General features: G+C 44.0%; 1 protein-coding gene across 1 annotated transcript; it reads right to left on the reverse strand.

Annotated features, from left to right (window-relative positions):
• Positions 1 to 1,160: 1,160 nt before the first annotated feature.
• LOC119446830 (E3 SUMO-protein ligase ZBED1) lies at positions 1,161 to 3,059 on the reverse strand. The gene is given in 2 exon segments (XM_049660716.1): positions 1,161 to 1,935; positions 1,938 to 3,059. Coding segments are annotated over 2 exon segments (1,200 nt in total). The 5' UTR covers positions 2,371 to 3,059; the 3' UTR covers positions 1,161 to 1,168.
• Between the last annotated feature and the right edge of the window lie 20,814 nt (positions 3,060 to 23,873).

A 23,873-nucleotide genomic window follows, 5' to 3' on the forward strand; every position in this document is an offset into this window, starting at 1 on the left:
CTACAGGTCTTCTATTCCTTGAGTGCAAACCGCGCTGGCGGAAAACTTTCTGTGGCGTCCGACAACCCAGCGCAAGCGGCCAGTAGCAGACGTCACCGGGCGCCGTCCAAGGGGTATTTTTTTTCCCTTCCATGATCGCGGCTCCACTCGCTCCGCTCCGACCGCGAGGGAAGTAGTTCTTTTGCGGCGCCGCTAGTGGTATTTCTTTGCCGCGCCAACGTTCGCCACCCGCGTTTGCACGTCTGAAGTTGCGCGTCTCCTCCTCGCCCAGCGTGACATTATCACGACAAGTGCTCGCGCTGGCGCCGGCGCTTAGTTTCACCTCCTGTTATTCTTTCTCCGTGCTCACTGTTCAGTAATGCCCGTAAAAGTAAACAGCTCGTATAATATGACTATACTTGGACCATACTTCTGATCAGTCACGTTAACGAATTTACACCAAGATCAAAGGTAGCCAGATCTAAAGCTGTATAGTTATTAACTTTGCCACTTTGTCCACCTGGTAGCAGTGGTTTGAGTTCAGAAATAACACATCTATATACGCAGAAACACCAATGTGAATTCCGAGTGAATGGCTAAATACTACGAATTATGCGGCTGTTCAGAATCCCCAAATAAACAAAAAGGATGTGACTGATCCTCATATACAAAGCTAAGTTGCACTCATACACAACAAGGGCAGCGATTCCGCTTATTACGTAAAGAAAATTTGCTTTTAAATCTACTGATTTTATTTTTTGCAGGAGATGTCTACTTAGTGCTGTTTTCACCTTCTTTTATAAGCCGACATTTTGTTCCTAAAATTGACCCAAGACGGTACAATGTCAGTATCACGAACAAGTGATAACTGCTTTTCTTTTTCAAGAACTTGTGGTTGCGATCGAAATTGTGTAAGGTGTAGAAAATTCTCTTTGGAGCACAAAAGAAACATAAATTGTAGTGTTTTAAATACCTTCTTGGGGTAAAATGTAAAACGTGAATGCTATCTTCGCTCGAAAATATTCTCGGAGCGCACACAATGCTCAACTAGAAGAAAGGTGCAAGCCGCCTGGTGCTGTTATATAGCCTCCTTCCTTCAACAGACATAATTATAGGATGAAAAGTACTCGCAAACTCTAAGACATCGTGAGAAGTATAGATGATTCATTTATTCCACATCTGTAATTTTTTAGACATCCATGTACGCCCTATTTTGATACAAGAACACGAGGGAGCTTACATTTTCCGGTAGAAGGCAGCTTCTTTTGGCAGTGATTATATTTCCGGCAGTTGAAAATACCCGCTCCGAACTTGCGGATGAGGCTGGGATGCACATGTATTTTTTTACAAGTTCCGCCACAAGGGGAAATTTGGATTCATTGTCCTTCCACCATTTAAGTGCATCCAAGTTGTGTCCCAGCTGGGGCTCGGAGAGGTGTGCGTCAAATTGAGCTGACAGGTCACTGACGCGCGGCTGTTCATTAAACAGTATGTCTAGTGCAGTTGCTTCGGTTTGGGTAGTGCCCATCCCACTTTCATGAACTGAAGATGTGAAGTCGTTCAACATTTGTCTAACATTGGTACGGATTGTCTCCCTGGCATCCGGTTCCTCATACTGGAGCCATTTGTACCTCGGATCGAGGAAAGATGCCCTCTGGCGTGCAGACACCGAGCTCTGCTGGGCGTCCCAGTCCAAGGAGAATCGCCGATATATCTCCATCCGAACCACTTCTTTGAAATCATCGACTTGAAAGTCATCCGTGCTGTGATGCTCTAGTTTCTTCATTACTGCTTTCATTACTGGCCGAACCATGGAGACAGGGGACATCGTGTCGCTGCAGAGAATGGTAGTTGCAAGATGAAGAGGCTCAAGGACTTCGCAAAGTTCACTGATTACGTTCCATTCTTGCTGACTGATCTCGAGGTTCTGCGCAGTTTTTGCTGTGACAATTGTTCGGTCAGCAAGAACACTTTGTATGGCAGACCGGTGCTTGATGAGCTTTGTGAGCATCTGGTAAGTCGAGCTCCATCTTGTCGGGCAGCTTTGCGTGAGGCGCTCTGTGGGTAAGCCGAGTAGCTCGGATCCTGTCGCCTACTCAACTCGTCACTGGCGATGGTCGAATGCCGGAAATGTGCAACCAATCTTCCGCTCTTCTGGCAGAGTTCCTCGATCTCTTTGTTAGACAGGGCTTTTTTGATGCTCAGATGGAGACTGTGCGCAGAACAGGTGACATCATTTGTCTCTAAAATACCTTCTAGCGCATTCACAGCGTTAATGCCATTAGGTGCATTATCAGTGACTACAGCCGTGACCTTGCCGTCCAACTTCCATCCCGAGATTACGTCCTGCATTCGCTGCATGATGTTTTCTCCTGTGTGGCGCTCTGGCATCTCCTCCGTTGCTAAAGTGAATGCTTGCGACTTCCGCTCACTGCCCAGAGTGTGCGCAGTCACTGTAATATATGAATCCTGCGCCCTCGACGTCCAACAGTCTGAAGTGAGCGCCACAGTTGTGGCTGAGTCGATTTGAGACCCTATTTTCCTCTCTCAACTGATTATGCAGAAGCTTAATTCGATTTTTCAGCTTACCAACTGAAGGTGGCTTATAACTTGGCTCCACGACACCCATAAAATGCCTAAATCCGGTACTGGTTGTGAATGCCAAAGGCATTTGGTTAATAGCGATCATTTTTGCGAGCGCCTGGTCAATCTCCTCCTGTCTTTGAGTGCACCTCTTCCGTCCTTTTCGAGGCTTAGGCGCCGCTGACCTCCCAGGTTCAGTTGCGGGACTGATAGCTTCGTTGCCGTCAGGCGGGTCAGCAGCAGAAACATATTCGATATCGCTGACATCCAAGGTTGGTGTGAGACTGTAACAATAAATATGAATCCATGAAATCCTCCCAACACCATTAATTATGACAGTAACATTATAAAAAGAAGCCACAAATTTCATTGAATAATTTTACACTGAATACTAAGTCTACTAAATCTACCTCGAATCAAAGTGTGGTAATCACCTGCCTGTACCATCAAACTGAGTTCTTAAGGCAACCATCAGAACCAGGCAATTTGGGGGCGTTTGGGGGGAACACTTCATGAGAAATTTAATTTTATAGTATAATTTTGTGTCCTGAGCCTAATAGCAAGAGCGAAGAAATATGATTTTTCTCATGGAAGCTATTGAAGCTATGTCGCGCAACAAAGTTATCAAGCTAGTACAGATATTTAAAGCATTTTTCATTATGAAACAAATTCGTCGTGGCAAGAAGGCAGCTTGGAAGTACGTCCGACCAAGGATATGTAATCTAAAGCACAACGTCGTTCCGAGCTGTTTTCTTGCGATGAGTTTGTTTCAGAATGAAGAATGCTTCCAAAAAAAAAAAGAAAGCCGGCAGATCCCACGCCGTGTGGGAATCGATGTTATATGCGAAGCAGTGTGCGGGGTGCCTACCAAGTTAACGAAACGACCATGAGAACACCAAGGCGTTGGTGCTAGCTACACCTAAGAGACCTTAGGATGAAAGCCTTAGTCATACTCGTGCCTATGACTTCTACCAACATCCTTTAGTGTTTTCTTCACTTAGTGCCCACGTCCAAACCCATTCCAGTGGTTTATGAGTGTTGATCTTTTTTCACCGAGTCATTGTCATTTGTGATGAGTCATGCTAATGATTATGACTTCTACCAGCATCCTGTAGTGTTTCCTTCCCTTAGTGCCCACGACCGAATCCATTTCAGTGTTTTGTGAGTGTTAATATTTTTCGCTGAGTCATTGTCATGACCTACATGACACGCATGTTATGACAATTATGCCATGACAGATCACTTATGTTCGTCATACACTCCTGTCATACTATGCCAATTTTGGTACCTACCTAGTTAACGAAACGACCATGAGAGCACCAAGACGTAGGCGGCTTTCATGACCTACATGACACACATGTCATGATATTTACGTCATGTACTGTAATTTATGTTCGTCATATACTCTTGTCATAGTTTGCCAATTTTGGTACATAAGTTAATGAAACCACCATGAGAGCACAAAGTCGTAGGCGGCTAGATAGATAGATAAGGTCAAAGTAGCCAATTTTCGCCAAGAAATGCTTCGCATTTAAAAAATTAAACAGACCAGGTTTGGTACGAAAACTTGAGTACCTAAATGTCGCATTCTCCGAAGCGGTTATGGAGACGCTCGTGTCGAATAATGGCCAAGATGTTATGTTCAAGAAAGTCAGGCGCGCTAGACCTAATTTCTTGTGTCTTTTATGAGCTGGATGGCTATTTAAAGCTGTCTTCCATGAGAAGACTGAGTCTCCAGAAGTATGACAAACTCCTTTAATAGTAGTTTTGATGGCAATGCATTTAAATTCGGAAATGACCAAGGAAACATTTACATTCCTACCAGGCATGCTGCGAATAACAAGTAATGTATTAAAACGACACACTTCAGCAGGTTTCCGAGTAGAACTTTCTACTTACGAGTAGTGCTTTGCTGGTTTCTTTTGAAGTCCATGTTCATTCCGAAGGTGCACAGCGAGAGATGAGGTTGACATATTAATGCGAAACTGCTCATTACAAACGCCACACTTTGCCGTGGTGCCGTCCGAAGATCTTTCGGCATGTTGCCATACCCAGCTTCGTAATCTGCCCATCACTAGTGATGACATGGTCGAGCGCACCGCTATGGTGTCTGCCGACCATCTCGTCTGGAGCATAGTTCGTCACTTCTCCGCATCATGACGCAAAAGTGGCGCTGCGCTCAGTACAACGGTTCTCAGCGGTGCGTGTCGTCTGGTACTTGTGGCAGACGGCGCGCAACAAATAAAATACGCAGAGTGAAAAACTCTCATCTGCAGCAGTCAGTTTGTGAAATAATGAGATACAGGTCTCTGTTATTGCATGTTTGCAAGTTGCCAAAATATTTTGAAGCTTCTAGGACGAAAAGGTGAGCAGCATGGTTAGCAGAAGCTCATCTTCGATGGCGATTAAGCGGAGGCCGCACCAAATAGCGGCGGCATTTCTGCTTCAGAGAAGATCAACAAGCACACTTATTTGTTCGCTCTCAACTATAAATTGCGGGAGCCTAAATCAGCAGCGGACACCAATTGTGGGCAAAGGAAGCCTTTAGGAGGAGTTCCTCAAGCGCGATTTCGCCCATGTTGTCGACTCAGAAAAATTTACCAAAGATGGAATAATAATATGGTGCTTCCGCTCTAGAATATGATGCCTGAGAAAATAATGGTGAACATTATTTCGGACTGTGATGACACAACGTAATTATGACCGCAAACACTCGGAGAGATCAGAGCAACAAGCTGCGATTGAAACCTGCGCAAATTACGACGTCAAGATTTCTGTGCTGGCGCTTGCGGGCCTTGTCAACTCGTACGTGTTGCATCCTGCTCGGTCACTGGAGTAACTTGCGCACTGCGTAGTGTCGCCATCAGTACGAGTGACAAAGCTGTTCACTGCCGTATCAAGAAGGGAACACTGTTATCAATTGAGTCGGTGCTCCTGTATACCTTACTCATAGGCGACAAGGCGACCGGTCAAGGCGAAACATTTTAGGATTCAGTTTTAAATCAAAACTGAAATAATTTTTCTTACGGCTGTATTAAAACTTTTAATGCACCGCTTCCGGGTACCTGTCACGAAGTCAAAATGTGCCTATTCATTCTTTATCCTCGTTATTCCCACAGTACCGATTTCGGTATCTTGTTTTAGTCATTTTCCAAATTAACTCGGAATCGATTATGTAAAATAATTGTCCTCAATATAATGTCTGCTGCATGCAAATACGAATGGAAGTGGTTCAAACGAATTCTTTTTGCCAGCGTTAGCAGAAATTGACGTCAATTTGGTCTACACCATTGTATCGTCACAGACGACGAAAAGCAGCGGTGAAGGGTGTGTTGAACACTGAAAGTTGTCAGAAAAATCTAGAATGAAGCTTCAAGACGCGAGCCTATGACGACATTTTACACGTTCACCTATGTGGTTCAGTCAATAAAAACAGTTCTTACATCAACGAATCTGAGGAGACGGCTACTTTCTTCACGTACAAGGAGGCCCTGCCTTTAGCATCTAACTGTAATATGAAAACAAAAAGTGGGTTTTTCATGCTTAACGTGCTATTTCGTAACTAGAACTGACTTGAAGCGTAGAATATGTCGTGGAGGGTCGTCGAGTCACACGAGGTTAAAGCACGTTCGTGCGGTGCACGATATTTGGCAGATAAGAACTAGTGCGGAAGTTCGATCTAATTAATTGCTTGTAATCAATTATATTTGTGGCAGATCTGTAAGTGATTGATTAAGTTTTACTAGATAATGCTCGCTGTAATTCAATTAATCAGTCACATGTCTGAAGAAGAGTTATAACAGGCTCGCGGAGCACATAACTTGAACTGTAATAGAACGCCCGCTGTTGTGCCACCAGCAGCCTTGTGGTTGCACATTTTCGGAAAGGCAAACCAGGGCACTCTGCATTCGTTGCCTCATCCTAACGCTCATCCACCACATGCTGGACGACCAACTGAACCGGCGCTGTTATGATTTGATAGCGGCGACTACATCACCTTTTCATAAGCCTATACCGAGAGCACCTACTCCGAAGGAGTCCGAGTTCTAACACCTATAAAGAGCGGTGCTTCATGGAGGATGCAGACACAAGCACCGCGGTTCTGCAACCAGCGTCTCGTGCCCAAGGTGTTTCTTATACGTTACAAAGCGCCCTTCCCTCTTGCGTGCACATGGAGAGAGTTTTCAGTATTAGTGATGATGACTCAGTGAAATAGCTAGGTGAGCTTCGTGTATTTACTATATGCGTGCAATGTTAATAAAAATTGGGGCGAACGTAACGTGGAAATAAAATACTATCTTTCAATAACGTGTCAAAAACATTGAGGGGGGTGTAACTGGCGACTGCAATCAGTTATATTTTTGAAGAAAGTAATTGCAATTGTAACAGGCAACTTTTCTTTTTTGTGACGTGTAAAAATCTGGCACAGTGTCACTACTAGTGACACTGCGCTAGTGCAGTTTTACAGAGTGCAGCAATTCCGAAAGATAAAATTTAGAAGGGAAAGGTAACGAGGTTAACCAGAGCAGATACCGGGTTCGCACGAGCAGTTACAAAAAAAAAAAAAGAAAGCCGGCAGATCTCATGCCCGGTGGGGAATCGGTGTTATGCGAAGCAGTGTGCCAGCGAAGCAGTGCCTACCAGGTTAATGAAACGACCATGAAAGCACCAAGACACAGGCGGCTGTTTCATGTCCTACATGACAGGATGGCATAACATTTGACCTACCATTTGTGTCCGAACCCATTCCAGTAGCTTCCGAGTGTTAATGTTTTTCGCTGAGTCATTCTCATTTTTGCTGAATCATACCCATGACTATGGCTTCTACCATCATCCTTCACTTAGTACCCGTGTCCGAATCCATGTCAGAGGTTTTTGAGTGTTAATCATTTTTCGTTGAGTAATTGTCGTTTTTAGTGAGTCATGGTCATGATGACTTCTACCATCATCCTTTAGTTTTTCCTTCACACAATGCCCACATCCGAACCCATTCCAGCAGTTTTCGAGTGTTAATATTTTTTCCCTAAGTCCTTGTCATTTTTTGCTGACTCAAGGTCATTATTGAGTTATTATTGTATTCTACTATCATTATCGTTACTATCATAACCGTACCCATTACCATCATTAATTCTCGATTCGTAGCCACTTCGGGTATTTTTTTAACCATGAGAGCACCAACACGTAGGCGTCTGTTTTATGACCTACATGACACGCATGTCATGACATTCATGTCATGCCCTATCATTTATGTTCGTCATACACTCTTGTCATAGTACGCCAATTTTGGTACCTACAAAGTTTACGAAACGACCATGAGAGCACCAAGACGTAGGCAGCTGTTTCATGACCTAGATGGCACACATGTCCTGATATTTATGTCATGACCTATCATTTATGTTCGTCATACACTCGTGTCATATTATGCCAATTTTGTTACCTTGCCAAGTTAACGAAACGACCATGAGAGCACCAAGACGTGGGCGGCTATGCAGATACTCTCAAAGTTGTAAACGTTAGCCAAAAAATGCTTCGCATTTAACAGCTACAAATATAAGAATACTGGAGAGAGACGTAATTTCGGCACAAGTACAGAAGAACAAATATCCGGCTATCCGAATATCCGATACGATACGATTCGGATACTATTAACCGAATAACCAATCGACTAACCGATCACTCCGGTTATCCGGTTTTCAAATTCGAATAACCGGTGAATCGAAAAACCGGATAAGCGGTTTTTCCGCAAAACCGGTTTGATGTTGCGGCATTAGCCTGCACGGTGTAGCCACCTGGTGGCACAGAGCTCAACGAAACACAGAACTAATATAGCAGTAACCAAGACTATTCTACTTTGCTGATGCTCTAAATTTTCGGCAGGAGCGTAATTGTGGACACGTGGTCCTCTTAAGTGTTTAAAATGTTTTACACTTGCTGAGATTAGCTGTCTGTTTGGCTCGTTAAGCTCTGCGCCGCCATGTGGTTGGACCCTGCAGGCCGATCAATGCAAGAGATTTACAGACACTTGCGAATATGTGTGGCAGCGCAGCGACAAACCGAGGCCTTGAATTTAGCGCAGAGATATCGGGAATTATGGTCTTTAATGAAGGTGCCAGTAATTCATCATCATCATCATCAGCCTATATTTTATGTCCACTGCAGGACGAAGGCCTCTCCCTGCGATCTCCAATTACCCCTGTCTTGCGCTAGCGTATGCCAACGTACCAGTAATTACGTGGTGTCAATTCAACAGCAAGTCATACCCATAGTCGAGCAATATAAGCACCTCGGCATATACATAAATGAAGGAAAGCATTACTAAAGCACCCACCAAGAAAATTTGAAAATAAAGGGCAAACGGAATCCAGCAATAATAAAACATAGAGCACTTTGGGGCCACAATAAATATGAAGTGGTGCGTGGAATCTGGAAAACGAGTAATGGTGCCAGCGCTGACGTTCGCAAATGCCATTCTCTGCTTAAAATTGGATATCTTGTCGGAATTGGAAGTTAACCAAAGATCGGAAGGCAGGTTGGCTTTGGAAGCCCACTGTAAACCCACAAACGAGGCAGTGGAGGGTGACATGGACTGGGCCTCGTTTGAAGTCAGAGAAGCGCAGAGCAAAATTAGTTTTGAAGAAAGACACAGGAACACGGAGGAAAATAAATGGGCGGCAAAGTGCGCGTGGACACAGAATGGAGGAAGATGTCCAGAAAATTAGAAATCAAGTGCGGGGTAATTGAAATTGTAAACAGACAACTAGGAGTCATCATAAAGTGAAAGAAACACAGACAGTGAGATGGATGCAAAGGATGGAAACAAAAAAAGACCAGGGAAATTTACAAGAATGTGAAGAAATTAGAAGGGGAAATCTGTACGATAGCACGAAGCTGGTTGTCTAAGGACAAAAGCATACAACATGACGCATGTGTATGCTGCAACAAAGATCCGGACACCACTCAGAACAACCTAACGGAATGCAAAGGGATTCATCCATTGACACCGGTAGGTAACCTACACCTTCCAGGAGCGCTTGGATTTAAAGTGGACGGAAGCACCAACGGGGGGGGGGGGGGGGGGGAAGCAGTTGAGATATGCAAAACGCGTTTAGAGTATTGGTGGCAAAAAATGAAGGCAAGAGATTATTACAACCGGATCCGTTAGATGCATAGGTACAAGGTAGATACAGAAGTTTTGAGGAAGAAAAAAATTAAGGAAATGTGTACAAAAATTCATGAGCCATTCCACTCTCTGAAGGCCAGTGAAGCTGTTTAGCGCACGACACAGAGGTGACACAGAATTTTAAGCAAAGGTACGCACATATTTATTGTCCTGATCGTGAGCCATCGTAAGGATAGGTACGCACACACATTCGCGTATCGCCTCTGTTATTAAATCTGTCCGTCACGTAAGAACGACATAACCCCCTTAAGGAATGGCTCATACCCCCGTAAACGCGGCCTCCCCATTACGTCGGCAGAAGAGAAGTGAAATTCTACGCTGGAATGATGAGTGGCCACGGAGCCAGCTGTGAAGACGACGACAACGACGAACGCGTCGCCTTATCAGGGGCACACTACGTCACGCACTACCTCATGCATTCACAGAAGAAGAAGAAATAAACTTTGTTATAACGTGAAAGGGTGAATGTGGTTGGGGCCCTTAGTCTAGGGGCCCAATGGCTGCCGCCACCGCTCTTGCTCGTCGGATCAGGGCCAGCCAGACCTGAGGCTCGGAGCGACGGAGGATCGCTCCGAGCCTCAGGTCACAGAGAGACATCGTTTTAGACACAGGTGGCCATAGCGCCGAGCTCAGACGCGAGCGACATGCGTTTGCTTTTGTTGTTGGCTCTTTCACTCTCACTCTTTAGGGGTGAGTTTTTCCGCGCGAACGTCACAAAATCCCGGATCCTAGCCATAGACAGCTTCGCTGTAAATTGCTATAATGAAAAAGCATGTATAACATACCTGAGTACCTCAAGCAGACTACGTGACTGTTTTTCACCGGCCCGTTTCAAAGGGGATGCCAAAAATCATAAATATCATCATCAGGCCGCATCCGTACGTCTACGCCAAAGCTCCTTCATCACAGCGGTATGGAGGGGCTTTAGTGTACGCCTCCGCCCATCCGTCAAAAGGGACACGCCCGCAACGCACGCTGATTGGGTAGCTCTCGCAAGGCGGCTAGGCGGCTAGCGGAGAGGCGGGAGAGGCTTCGTGCGCTGGCTCCAAGGCAACCGGAAGTAGACGACATGACACCCCATCATGAGGCAGAGCCAGTGAAAGCGAAGGTTATAGCGGCGATCACTCCACGAACGAGTTAAGGAGAAAAAACATGGCTCGGGAATAGGGTAACTTGGAAGTGTCCGTAACTCTCTTAATATGACACGTTTCACTAAAATTCTGGCTCGAATGTTTAACTGTAGCTGTTCGCTAAGCGTCTACAAAAGTTTCCCGAACCGTTTCAGGGACAGTTCATATTCGCCTCGATGTCAGTGAGGGAAACTTGAAGGTGTTGTGGATGTGGCGAAATCAGATTACAGTAGGCAAGGCTGTGACGCTGACTGCTAGGGTTGAACGGTTTATTAAGATCGAATAGGAAAGCGATAGAATGAAAACTATTTACACAGACATCAAAAACTATGACTCAAAAGTTACAATGATGTTACAATTTCGGTCTTCTTTGTCTTAGCCGAATTTCCACCGAATCTCCCTCCAACGGCCCTGCACTTCAAATTTTTTTTCGGGAACCATTTCTTTACCGTTTTTCCAAAGCTACTCACGCAGCAGTCATTATATTATTCTTTATTGAATACTGCAAACCTTGTACAGGTTCAAGCAAGGGGGTGGGGGTAAAAAGATAAGCAAAGCAAATATAAACAAAGTTGATAAAATTCCAAAGCATCAAATTGTGGCGAAAGGCAATCGGTTACAGTGCGAAAAAAATGGAAACTTGAGTAAAACTGTTCGTGCAAAATACTCTGTCAGCGAATTAGGATAATGGTGGCGAGCATGCCTTGATGTTGAAGACGATAGATAGGGTGATGGGTTAATTGGTAGGTCCGGATTCCAAAGCAAAAAAAAAAAGGAAATTGCAAACGTAAACCGTTTCCTTCTTTGTTCGAGACATTGAATGCCATTAGCCTGCATTATTTCAGAGGTTGAGTCAAACAGAGAAAATTTTGAGTAAATAAACCTTACAGTTTTCCTCTGTACTTTTTCGAGACGGGTAATATTGTGTTCTGTAAAAGGGTCCAAACAACGCATGCAATTCAAGTTTCGGTCTAATTATTGAATTGTACACAAGTAATTTTACACTGGGGTGTGAATTTTCAAGCCTATGCCTTATAAATATAATTTACGGAACGCAGGAGAGCAAATGTTATCTATATGTAAATTCCAGGACGAAGTATTAGTAAGTGTAACACCTAAGTACTTGTATTGAGTATCTTCCTGCAGTGGTGAAGAACCTAGCCGATACGCAAATGAGAGCGGAGCTTTTTGGCCAGAGAAGCGAAGAAAAACGGTCTGATCAGTATTAAGCTTCATATCCCATCTTTCACACCAGTAAAAAATGTTAGCAAGAGCGGAGTTAAGATGGTTCTGATCGTTAGTGGAAATTATCATCTCAATCATCTGCAAACAACCTGATTTGGATGTTAGGATCGATTACAGTGATTATATCGTTAATATACATTAAAAACAACAATGGTGCTAGCACACTCCCTTGAGAGACCCCGGAGCCGGTCGGAAAACAGCCTGACTGCCGCTCAATAACTGTTACAAATTAGTAGCGATTGGTTAAATATGGTTAAAATGGCAGAGGTCGATGATGTCCACAATGTCGCTGGTGAACGTTTCACCACTTTTGTGGGATCGGCTTCGTATGCCTTGTTCAGCGCGAAGTTTTCGCACGCCAGGGCGGCTAAAAACTTCTGCGATGCTGGTTTTGAAGCAAGCGCACGTGCGGAGATCGGCTTCGTGGTTTTTGAACCACAGCTTGGCGACGCCCGATAAATAGAAGACCACGTTATTGAGCTTGAGGGTATCGTCCAATTTGTTGGTGTTGCTGGCTCGTTCATACGATTCCAGGCAATCTTCAACGTCTTTCTCATCGATGCCGCTGAAGATGTCAGGATCCCGCTGATGCTGGGCACCGGCACATACGATGGCTGGTGTAACCGGTGCGGATTTCGGGCTGGGGTCGTCAGGCATGAGGAACGGCAGATTTCGGTTGCGTAATTCCAGGTTGGGGAAAAACCGCAGCACCTCCACCAGAATCTAATATGAATACAAAAGAAGAGAACAGCAGGCTGCGTTGGCAGCGTGTCTCAACCAGAGCAGCTCAGGCAATCTCGAGCTCGCGCCTCCCGGACGACTGGCGATGTGGCTGCAGCGCCGGGCATTCCTCTTCACTACAGTTCATTATCCATATGATCAAAATTTCCCGAAGTTCAATGCGTCTGAGCTTTAATATTAGTTTGGCATGTGGAACTCTATCAAAATCTTTCCTGAAACCTAGAAATATTGCATCAATCTGACCGTTCCTATCAAGGCTTGAAGCGAGTGAATGTATTACTGTAACTAATCGTGTAATTGTTGAGTAGCCTTTTCTAAACCCGTCTGCGTGCGGATAAAAGTTCATTTATCCGATTGGCTGATTGACTATCTGATATGTACAATTAGATTACAGCATGATGATGTAAGCGATTTCGGCAGGTAAATTTGTAATAAAGCCCGATCACCTTTCATGTGTACGGGCACAAACTCTATCTTCCAGTTACCAGGTAATTTTCCATGAAGTAATGAAAAACAACAGATAATAATAAGAAACTTTGCAAAGAACTAAGGATGGCGCTTCAAAAACACGTTAGAAAGGTTGTCAGGACAACATGATGACTTAGTTTTTAAAGTTAGTAGCATAGAAAGTACGATAAACTACGATATCAGAAACTCTCATACAATTTGCATCAAAGGGATGATGTACGGTGTCATTGGATGGACAACTACTAGAGTTAGAAAACACGCTGTGAAAGTAATAATTGACATAACCTGTAATATCACCATGATCGCTAATTAAACATCCATTAATAGAAGTTGTGACGCTGTTATCTTTTTTTTTTCGCTTACATACCTCCAAAACTTTTTGACTCCTCTACAATGAAGTTCAGTAGCACTGTATTAGTGTTCTTTCGAATGGTGTTCCCCACGTTCCACGGTTTCTTTTAGTTCCTTTATATGACCAACATGCAAGTGCCGTTTCTTTAACCTTTTGATCTTTCGCTTCAGGTGGATTATTTCGCCTTCAAGTTTCCCTGATTTCACGTGTCATCCACGGCGTCTGCCTACGAACTAGTTTGCGCTTGCACGGCACAAACACATCTATGGCACATATCTTTGAAACGACGCCAAAGTGTGTTCACATCATTGTCGGTAAACTCAGTAAGGCATGTTTCCACGTGTTCTATAATGGATGCGTCGTCTGCACGTGAGTAGTTTTTGAAAGAACGCTTCGCAGGATTATTTGATTTGATAAAAAGTGACAACGGATGAGCAAGCACTGACAAGCAAGTGATCAGGGGTGCTATGCAGGATGCGCCGAGTTTCTCGTTCGCACGAGTTTTACCCGAGTTTGCTCGATGGCAGTCAGTGAACGGAGATAGCAAGGAACTTGTAATAACAGCAGGCAAAAAGAAATGTCGAGATAAAGCCGCGTATGACCACATAAGCGCACCCTGCGCAGCACAGTGCTTCCGCGCTTCAAGCACAGAGGACTGCGCAACAAAACGCGACAGCGCCGCGTATTGTTATCAACGTATTATCGCAATTTAGCAATACCGTCACTGTCCCGCTGTCTATCTGCACACTTGCCGTGAGCCGCTTGTCACGCCTTTCTCGGGCGCGTCAAGGGCGTGCCTCCTCTTTCGAGCGTTATCTTTCTATCCTCCGTCGAATGCGAACTGGGCATACGCGGTGCATTCTTGCACCTACACTTTCCCTCAATCGAATACATTGAAATGCAACAAGTAAAATAAGAAACATTTTATTTCTTAAAGTATCGGTTTTTCGTTTTGAATGCTATAAATTCCGCACCACGGATGGGAGACTTTAACATTCCGGACATTGACTGGACTACACTTAACCACACATCGGCTGCCGCGGACGCACTGATAGACCTAATGTTGAACTTTAACCTTCATCAAATTGTATCATCTCCAACGCGCACACAAAACACAACTAAAAATATACTTGACTTGATACTTATTAGCCAGCACTTTCCAATAGACCAGGTTCAAACTGATGTAGTAGAGGGCATATCTGACCATAGCATACCTATCTGCTTGCTGCCGCTCGGCTTTAGCTTTGCAGATGAACAGCGTAGATCAACTGTAACCGATTTTAAAAGGGCAGACGATAACAGTGTGCTAACCCATCTCGCAGGTGAGTTTGAATTTTTTTCACAGCTAGCTTCCGACGCAGTCACTGATACTAATCTACTTTGGCTCAGGTTCAAATCTACTGTTATCCACTGTATTACTAACTTCATACCAACGAAACTAAGGAAACCAACAGTGAACAATCCTTGGATAACACGTGAAGTAATTCCGGCAAAGCGAAGACTAAAAAGACTGCGCAGGGTGGTGAAAAACACAAACTGCGAGCCTTCCATTCGGCACAAACTACACTGCGCGAAAGCAGAGCTCAGACAGAAAGCAAAAAATGCCAAACAATACTATTTCAGCGTCACCCTTCCTAGTTTTAATAAAAGCAATCCTAACAGGTTTTGGAGACACCTTCGCACTAATAATTCCATGGCGTCGCACACGGGTCCCGAGGAAAGAGAGGAAAAAGCTAATGCATACAACAATTTCTTTCGCTCAGTATTCACCCCAGATAACGGTATCATTCCTCCCATTTCATCCCTTGGTCCATCAAGCATTGATTGTCTTGAAGTCACAGATGCAGGAATACTCAACCTACTGCTATACTTCGATCCTAAAAAATCTAGTGGCCCAGACGATATTCCAAATGAGTTCCTTAGAAAGTATGCGGAATGGTGCAGCAAGTATCTTGGGCTAATTTTCCGTAAATCACTTACTTTCTCTCAGCTACCAGACGACTGGAAAATTGCCAAAATAATACCCATTCACAAATCAGGAGATAAGTCTTCAGTAGAAAATTACCGTCCGATATCTCTTACTAGCACTTCGTGTAAGTTGTTCGAACACATTATCCTAAAACACATAACCGTTTTTCTTGAGAAACTAAACTTCTTGTCCCCTAATCAGCACGGATTTCGTAGCGGTTTGTCCACTATCACCCAGCTAACCGAGGTAGTTCATGACCTCGCACTTAACATCAACAACCGCGGCCAAATGGACTTGATATTACTTGATTTATCAAAGGCCTTTGATTGCGTATGTCATAGTAAATTAATCGCAAAACTAAAAAGTGTAATCGGAGATGGATTAACTTTTTCATGGATAAAAGATTTTTAACAAACCACTCACAGTTCCTGCTTTTCGAAGGTATTAAATCAGAAACTGTCCCTGTAACTTCTGGAGTTCCTCAAGGTTCCGTCCTGGGACCGCTATTATTTTTAATCTTTATAAATGATATTACAGAAAACATTGACTCTAGCATCAAGCTCTTCGCAGACGACTGCATTATTTATAAGAAAATTCACAGCATCACAGACCACCTTAAACTCAACGCATCCCTTGATAAGTTAGTAGACTGGTGCGCTAAATGGCCAATGTCCATTAATGTAAAAAAATCCGTAACCATTGCAGTAACACGTAAACAAAACCCGTCCCAATTCACTTACACTGTTAATGGTAAACCACTAGCGAATGTTCAACAACATAAGTATTTAGGCGTTAAATTGACGTCAGACCTCAGATGGGACACACACGTTGCCAACATCACGGCAGCCGCACTACGCAAGCTATTCTATGTAAAAACATGTTTAAGAATGGAACCCGCCTCCTCAAAACTTCTAGCATACACTACATTCGTAAGACCAGTGTTAGAATATGCTAACACAGTTTGGTTCCCTCATTCCCTTACTAGTATAACAAAATTGGAGTCAGTACAGCGCAAAGCCATAAGATTTGTGTATAACAAGTATAAACGCACGGACTCTCCCACTAACCGTCTGACCTCTTCTGGCATTGGGACTCTATCCACAAGAGCAAAGCAGGCACGTCTCAAGTTTTTGTACCAACTGCTGCATCACTGCTATAAGATAGATGTGTCTAAGTACGTCGCATTTTCACAGTCGCGCCCGACTCGTCATAAGCATAAATACACATTAATTGAATATTCTTTCAACAACGACTCGTTTGGGCAATCGTTTTTCCCACTTACGATACGTGAATGGAATCGGTTACATCCAGATATCACGGACGCCGAAACAGTGTCCGCCTTCAGTGCAGAGTTAGAACACACGTCTAACCTCTAGTACCATCTCCATTTCCGCGCACACCCTCTCATTTGAACGCTAGTTCCGTCTTCTTAGATTCCTGCTCTTATACAATGTATTTCCTTTCCTAATATTTGCTGGTGATGGCCAATGAAATGTGTACCGGTTTGGTTTTCTTGGTGAAAGGGATTGCTTATGCTGTTGCACATAACTTCGTTCTTATACTATCACTTGCTTGCTTCTTTATTCCATTCCCTTTCTTTAACAGATTGCAATCCTGTGCCTGGTTGTGCTTCGCGTTTTTATTTTTCTTTCCCAGTATTATTTCCTGTTGTTTGCACATTGCGCATGATCGACAAGGCATTCATTCTCTTTGGCGGGCAAAATGGTCGTAATCCTTCCTCGTGGTTGTACTTCATTTCGTGTGCGCAGCACGCATGTTTTTGAAATGTTAATTTGAATTTGTGCGTTATCTTTGCTTTAAATGCCCTGTATAAGAGCGCATGTTTACAAAATGTCGACTTTTTTTAACATGATTGTCTCTTTGTAATGCCCACCTGCTATGCTCTCAACTGAGAGCGGCAGTGTTGAAAATAAATAAATAAATAAATATACAGGGTGTCCCAACTATCATGCACGAAGATTCAAAAATATGCAAATGCCATGTAGCTGGACAGAACCAACGGTCATATTGTTTGGCATCGCTTGGAGACTCTGATTGTTTCTTTGCATTCCGCCTCATCACATAATTAGTCTTAATTAATTAAGCAACTTCTCAAATATTAAAATTAAATGAAAAGTGTCAGTGAAAAAATTGTAGAGCAACGTGAAAAACTTCCGATGCAGCTTTCTGTTGCTCAATACGTGCTACATAAAAGTGTTTTTACGAGCTTGAAATAAGGCCGCGAATACACGCAAAGTGCCCCGAGCGGCCAGTCGAGCGGAAATTTCGGGAGTCCAATTCAGGAGTCCAATGACACCAGCAAAATGAAGCATGAGGTCAGAGGAAGGGAGCATGTCTCGAGCAGCCAACGTAACGATGTGTACAACTGCTTCTTTTCCGTCGAGTAGTGGTTAGAGCCTGACGTCTCGAGCTTCTCCAGGAGGCCCGGCGTGATCGAGTGGAAGGCTCAGAGATCTTGGTTCAGTCGCACTGCACCCCATTCTTCTGCTCCTAGTCGTCCAGCTTCCGGCGAGCGCTCACTGCCGTACAAACCGCAGCCTGCTGCGGGAAGACGCCAGGCTGTCGGCAAGTGTAGAACCGACTAAGAGGCCTCGTGAGCACGGTTCCAAGGACACGTCAAGCTCGCACCTCGACACCATAGCCGTATTCGCTTGTTAGAACCACTGACGTGTCTTTTCCGCCCTCACTGCTCTGTTGCCTCTTTTATGCCTTATTCGCCTTCACAGTTTGCAAGCCATGTGGTTCTCCGATTCGTACTTTTTGTGTTGTTTTTTCCTTTGCGACGCTTGGCGATTTCGTACCAAAGTCCCGCAGGACGTCGTCATTGTCATCTTCTAGTTCTCCCTGCCATCCGACCCACCGTGCTCGTGTTGTATCACACACTTCACACATGACCGAGACACAATCTCTCCTATGCTATTCACGGCATGCTTCGAAGAAGTATTGAAGCTATTAGACCGGGACTGCTTAGGAGTGTGGATCAACGGTGAATATCTCAAGAACCGCCGGTTTGCAGCTGACATTGTCCTATTCAAAACACTGGTGATGAATTGCTACAAATGATTAAGAACATTAACCGAGAAAATGTAAGAATATGGTTGAAGAATATTATGCAGACACAAAAGTAACGTTGAATAGCCTCGCAAACGAACAAGAACAAGAAACGAACAAAAGAAACAAGAATTGAAATTGGGAAATATGCACGCGCAGGTTGCAATCAGCTAGCGCAAGACAGGGGTAATTGGAGATTGCTAGGACATGCCGTCGTCCTGCCATGGCCATAAAAATTGCCTGATGATGATAATGATGAAATTCTTACGGGGAGATGACAGAGATGGTTTATATAGAATATTTACAAGTGACAGCGAGTGACGCCAAAGCAACGAAGATGACGGGCCGCGATAGAGCTCGTCCTCTTTCTCGTCTGCTATTTCACTTCTATTTCGTCCACAGGATAGGTGCATGGCTCATAACATTACCCCCCGGCGCCGAAAGCACCGACTCGGTGCGGTCGGAGTACGACGGCACGGAAAAGGTTCACTGCACACACAGGGTTAATCAGTGTCTGGGACATGGTAGGGCTTCAGGCTTCAGGTGGACGACGTGCACGATGTCGGTGCGCGGTTGAGCCGATGGAGACGAAGACAATGGAGCGATTTCGTACGTTACGGCGGTCATTTAGCAACGCACTTCATATGGGCCAGTGTACGGGAACAGCAGCTTTTCAGAAAGCCCGACATGGCGCGCTGGGGACCAGAGGAGGACAAGAGACCCAGGGGCAAAGTGGATAGTGTTATGATGGCTATTATATCGAGATTACTGGTGGATCTGCGACTCGCTGAATTGAGCGCGGGCTACTTGACGTGCATTGTCAGTATGGGCAATAGCCTCTCGAGCATACTCGGTACCGGTGCACGCGGAAGAAGGCACGAAGGTGTCCATGGGCAACGTAGGATTTTGGCCGAATAAGAGAAAGAAAGGCGAATAACCAGCGGTCTCATGTCTTGACGTGTTATACGCGAATGTCACAAAAGGCAATGCAGTGTCCTAATCCTGGTGGTCGGCAGAGACATACATTGCCAACAGGTCGGTAATTGTTCCGTTCTGTCACTCCGTCAAGCCATGGGTCTGTGGATGATAGGCCGAGGACTGCTTGTGTTACGTCGAGCGAGACCGTGGAATGTCCTCGATCACCTTCGAAAAAAACTGTCTACCCAGGTCAATTAGGAGTTGCCGAGGTACACCATGCTGCAGAATGACGTTATGGAGTAAGAAGTCCGCAACTTCGGTCGCGCAGCTTGATGGAAAAGCATGGTTGATCACTAATCGCGTCGCATAGTCTGTAGCAACGACGACCCATGTGTTTCCTGAGAAAGAGAAAACGGGCCTAGTAAGTCAAGGTAAACGCGATGAAACGGCCCATATGGAACGTCGAGAGGCTGAAGAAGGCCAGCAGGCGGGAGTGGTGGCTTTTTCCGGCGCTGACAAAGGTCACAAGAGGCCACGTAACAGCGCATCGAGCGGGACATGCCTGGCGAGTAGAACCGACGGCGTGCGCGATCATACGTGCGTGAAACGCCGAGGTGACCCACTGTTGGCGCCTCATGAAGCTGGGCCAGAAGAGTCGAGCGGAGGTGTTCGGGAATCACAAGTAAAAGGTGAGGACCATCAGGAAGCAAACTGCGACGATGTAAAGTGTCATCGGTAGCACAAAAAGTCGGAGAGAGGCATCATGAGTCTGGGAGTTGAGACTGTCGATAATATTGCGTGGAAGCGGGTAACGGCGTGGTTGAACAGCAATGTTGAAGAGTTCGGAGATGGCAAGCACACAAGGACTGTAGTAGACTCGGTGCAGGTTCCGGTTGGCCGACGGGGTACCCGGAAAGATAGTCGGCATCCCGATGCAAACGACCAAATTTGTAGATGACCGTATATGAATTATTTATTTATTTATTTATTTATTTATTTATTTATTTATTTATTTATTTATTTATTTATTATACCCTCAAGGTATAGTTGTACATTGCAGAGGGGAGGGGCAAGGTAAATACAGAGGCAAATCACACAATCGTTGATTATAGAAAAAAATACAAGTACAAATAAGCATAAACTTTCCAAGAAAACGTCAAGCTAAATGCGTTGATATCAATAAACAATAAAAAGAACAAGAAGAAATAAGGAAGGAAGACAAAAAAAAAGAATAAAAAAGAATTGTCCTGGAAATGTTAGATAATTACTTGATGCAATACCTGGGAAAAAACATGGCAGAACATCGCAAAACGTGGTATACAAAATGATAAGAATGGTAAATAGAAACTTGGTAAGCGTAGCAAAAATACACGGCGTAACAAAAAGAAAAGAAACGAAAAAGAAGCATCATATAAAAATACAAGCCATAACTTAAAATTATGGCATAAGAACAGATATTATGCAGAACAAGCAATCGCAACATTAATTTATAAAATGAAACTTTGAAGTGTGGTTTTAAAGTTATGGTGTCAATTATGCTTGTAAGTGATGCGGGTAAGTTATTCCAATCTTTGCTCGTTTGGGGAAGAAATGAATATGAAAAGCGGACGGTGTTGCAGCGCGGAATGTTTACCTTTTGGCGGTGGTCAATGCGAGATGAAATGTATGGTGGTGGTTGAACAAAGATTGAACGTAAATATGCGTTGTGGTAGTAGATTTTATGGAAAAGACATAGGCGAGATAGTTTTCTGCGGGTTGATAACAGCGGGAGGTGTAGGAGAGCTTTCATGTTAGTGACACTTGCAGTTCTTTGGTAGTTGGTGATAATGAAACGGGCTGAGCGATTCTGTATTGCCTCTAGAGAATGTGTGAGGGTGTCATGACCAGGGTCCCATACTGATGATGCGTACTCAAGCTGTGGACGAATGTAAGTTGTGTACAATAAGAGTTTTAGCGATGATGGTGCTAGGGAAAATTTCCGACGAAAGTATCCCAGTGTACGAGTGGCCTTAGAGGTTATGTGGTCAATATGAGTTTTCCAGGATAGATTGCTGGCAATCTGAACCCCCAAGTATCGGTACGACGTTACACATTCTAGTGGGATGTTATTTAGCGTGTAGGTGGGGCAGATCACGTTAGTACGAGAAATCCTCATAGTCTTACACTTTTTAATGTTTAGTTCCATGCGCCACGTACGACACCACTCATTTATGTTATTGAGATCCTCCTGAATTGCTAGAATATCTGAGGGATTAGTTATTTTACGATACAAGACGCAATCATCCGCAAGTAGGCAAATGTTCGAGGAAACGTGAGTGGGCAAGTCATTAATGTAAATTAGGAATAATAAAGGACCGAGCACGGACCCTTGCGGGACACCGGAGTCAACTGGAGCTAGAGGCGAGTTCGCGTCATTGGTGGTTACAAATTGAACACGTGATGTCAGAAACGCGCGAATCCAATTAATTATGGCAGGGTCTATGTTTAGGACGTTTAATTTATGAAGAAGCAATGCATGGTTCACTTTGTCAAATGCTTTAGCAAAGTCAAGAAATATACAGTCTGTTAAAAAACCAGAATCTAAATTGGCATGTAGGCCATTAGTGAAGAGGATAAGTTGAGTGTCACAGGAGAAGTTTTTACGGAATCCATGCTGCATAACTGTGATGAAGTTGCTATTTTCAAGAAAATTAACTAGATGCGTATATATTATATGTTCCATAACTTTACATGGTACAGATGTAAGTGAAATAGGTCTGTAGTTCTCTGGATCATGGGTTGGTCCAGTTTTGTGAATGAGGATTACTTTGCCAGTTTTCCAATCAAACGGTAAGGTGCCAGAGTTGTAAGATTGCGAGTAAATACATTCTAGTATAATTGAACAGTATTCCACAGTGTTTTGTAAGAATGTAGTATTAATTTCGTCTACCCCACATGATGATTTAGGTTTTAATTTCTGTATTATGGCTTTGATACCGGTTGAGTCGAAAACGATGGGATCCATGAAGTGGTAGTTAGTTGAATTTATTTCAGGCATCGGATCAGGAATCTGAGGTGATGAGAATGACTGAGTGAAGGTATTGTTAAGCACAGTAGAGCACATTAGGTCAGGTACTGGGTCCCCAGAACTTGTCAGCAATGATATTCCAGTTTTATGGCTATTTCCTCGTATAGTTTCCCAGAAGCGCTTTGGATTAGTCTTTAATAAATTTGGAAGGGTACAATTAAGGAATGAAAACTTGGCTGACCTTAGGGCCCTAAGATATGAACTTGCTGCGTTTTTATACGCTAGCCAATGTGTCTGTTTTGAGGAATGTTTCGCTGTACGGAATAAACGTTTTTTCTTGTTCGATAACCTATTCAAATATGTGCTGTACCATGGTGCTTTATTGTTAGCGTAGACGGATCGAAGGGGCACATGTTTGGTGATTAGCTCACTGATGTTATTTTTGAAAATAGACCAGTTAGTTTTTACGGAGCGTTTCAGATGAAGTGGTAGGAAAGTATCCAGAAATATGCACAGTTCTTTGTTGATGGCTTGATAGTTAGCTTTTTTATAATCTCGGAACTTTTTCCGCTGTCGGCATGCTTTTTGTTGTGTTGTTGTAAGTGTAAAATGCATGATATCATGATCGCTCAGTCCGGGCATGTGCGTCACCGCAGAAAGGTTATTGGGCGATGACGTTAGAATGAGGTCCAGGAGTGATGATGTGTTTTGTGCTACACGTGTTGGAAGTCTGACGATCTGCGATAAGCCGAAGTCAGAGCAAATGGAAATGAACCGATTGGCCTCGGCCGACGAAGGATTAGAAAAGGGATTGGCGTGTGACCAAACAATGTTAGGAAAATTAAAATCGCCAAAGAGTATAATTTCAGTTCCAGGTAATCGCATGGTAATGTTATTTAAACAATCATATAAATCATCGCAAAAGGATGAGTCGCTTGATGGGGATCGGTAGCACACACCTAGTATTATTTTCTTAAAACGAATAGTTACACAACACCAAATTAGCTCTAAATTCGTGTCAATGGTCACGCAAAAACAATTAATACATTCTTTAATGGCGAGCCGAACGCCACCACCAATTCTGCCTGTCCGGTCACTTCGGTAAACAACATATTGGTTCTCACAAATAGTCTTGAAGTCGTAATGCCCAGCGTCCAAGGCGACCCGTGGGATCTTTGAGCGAAGATAGCCAACAGTGAGCGTGATGGTCAGTGACTACGGTAAAAGTT

The sequence above is a fragment of the Dermacentor silvarum genome, chromosome 1 (genome assembly GCF_013339745.2).
Source record: "Dermacentor silvarum isolate Dsil-2018 chromosome 1, BIME_Dsil_1.4, whole genome shotgun sequence".
Lineage (NCBI taxonomy): Eukaryota > Metazoa > Arthropoda > Arachnida > Ixodida > Ixodidae > Dermacentor > Dermacentor silvarum.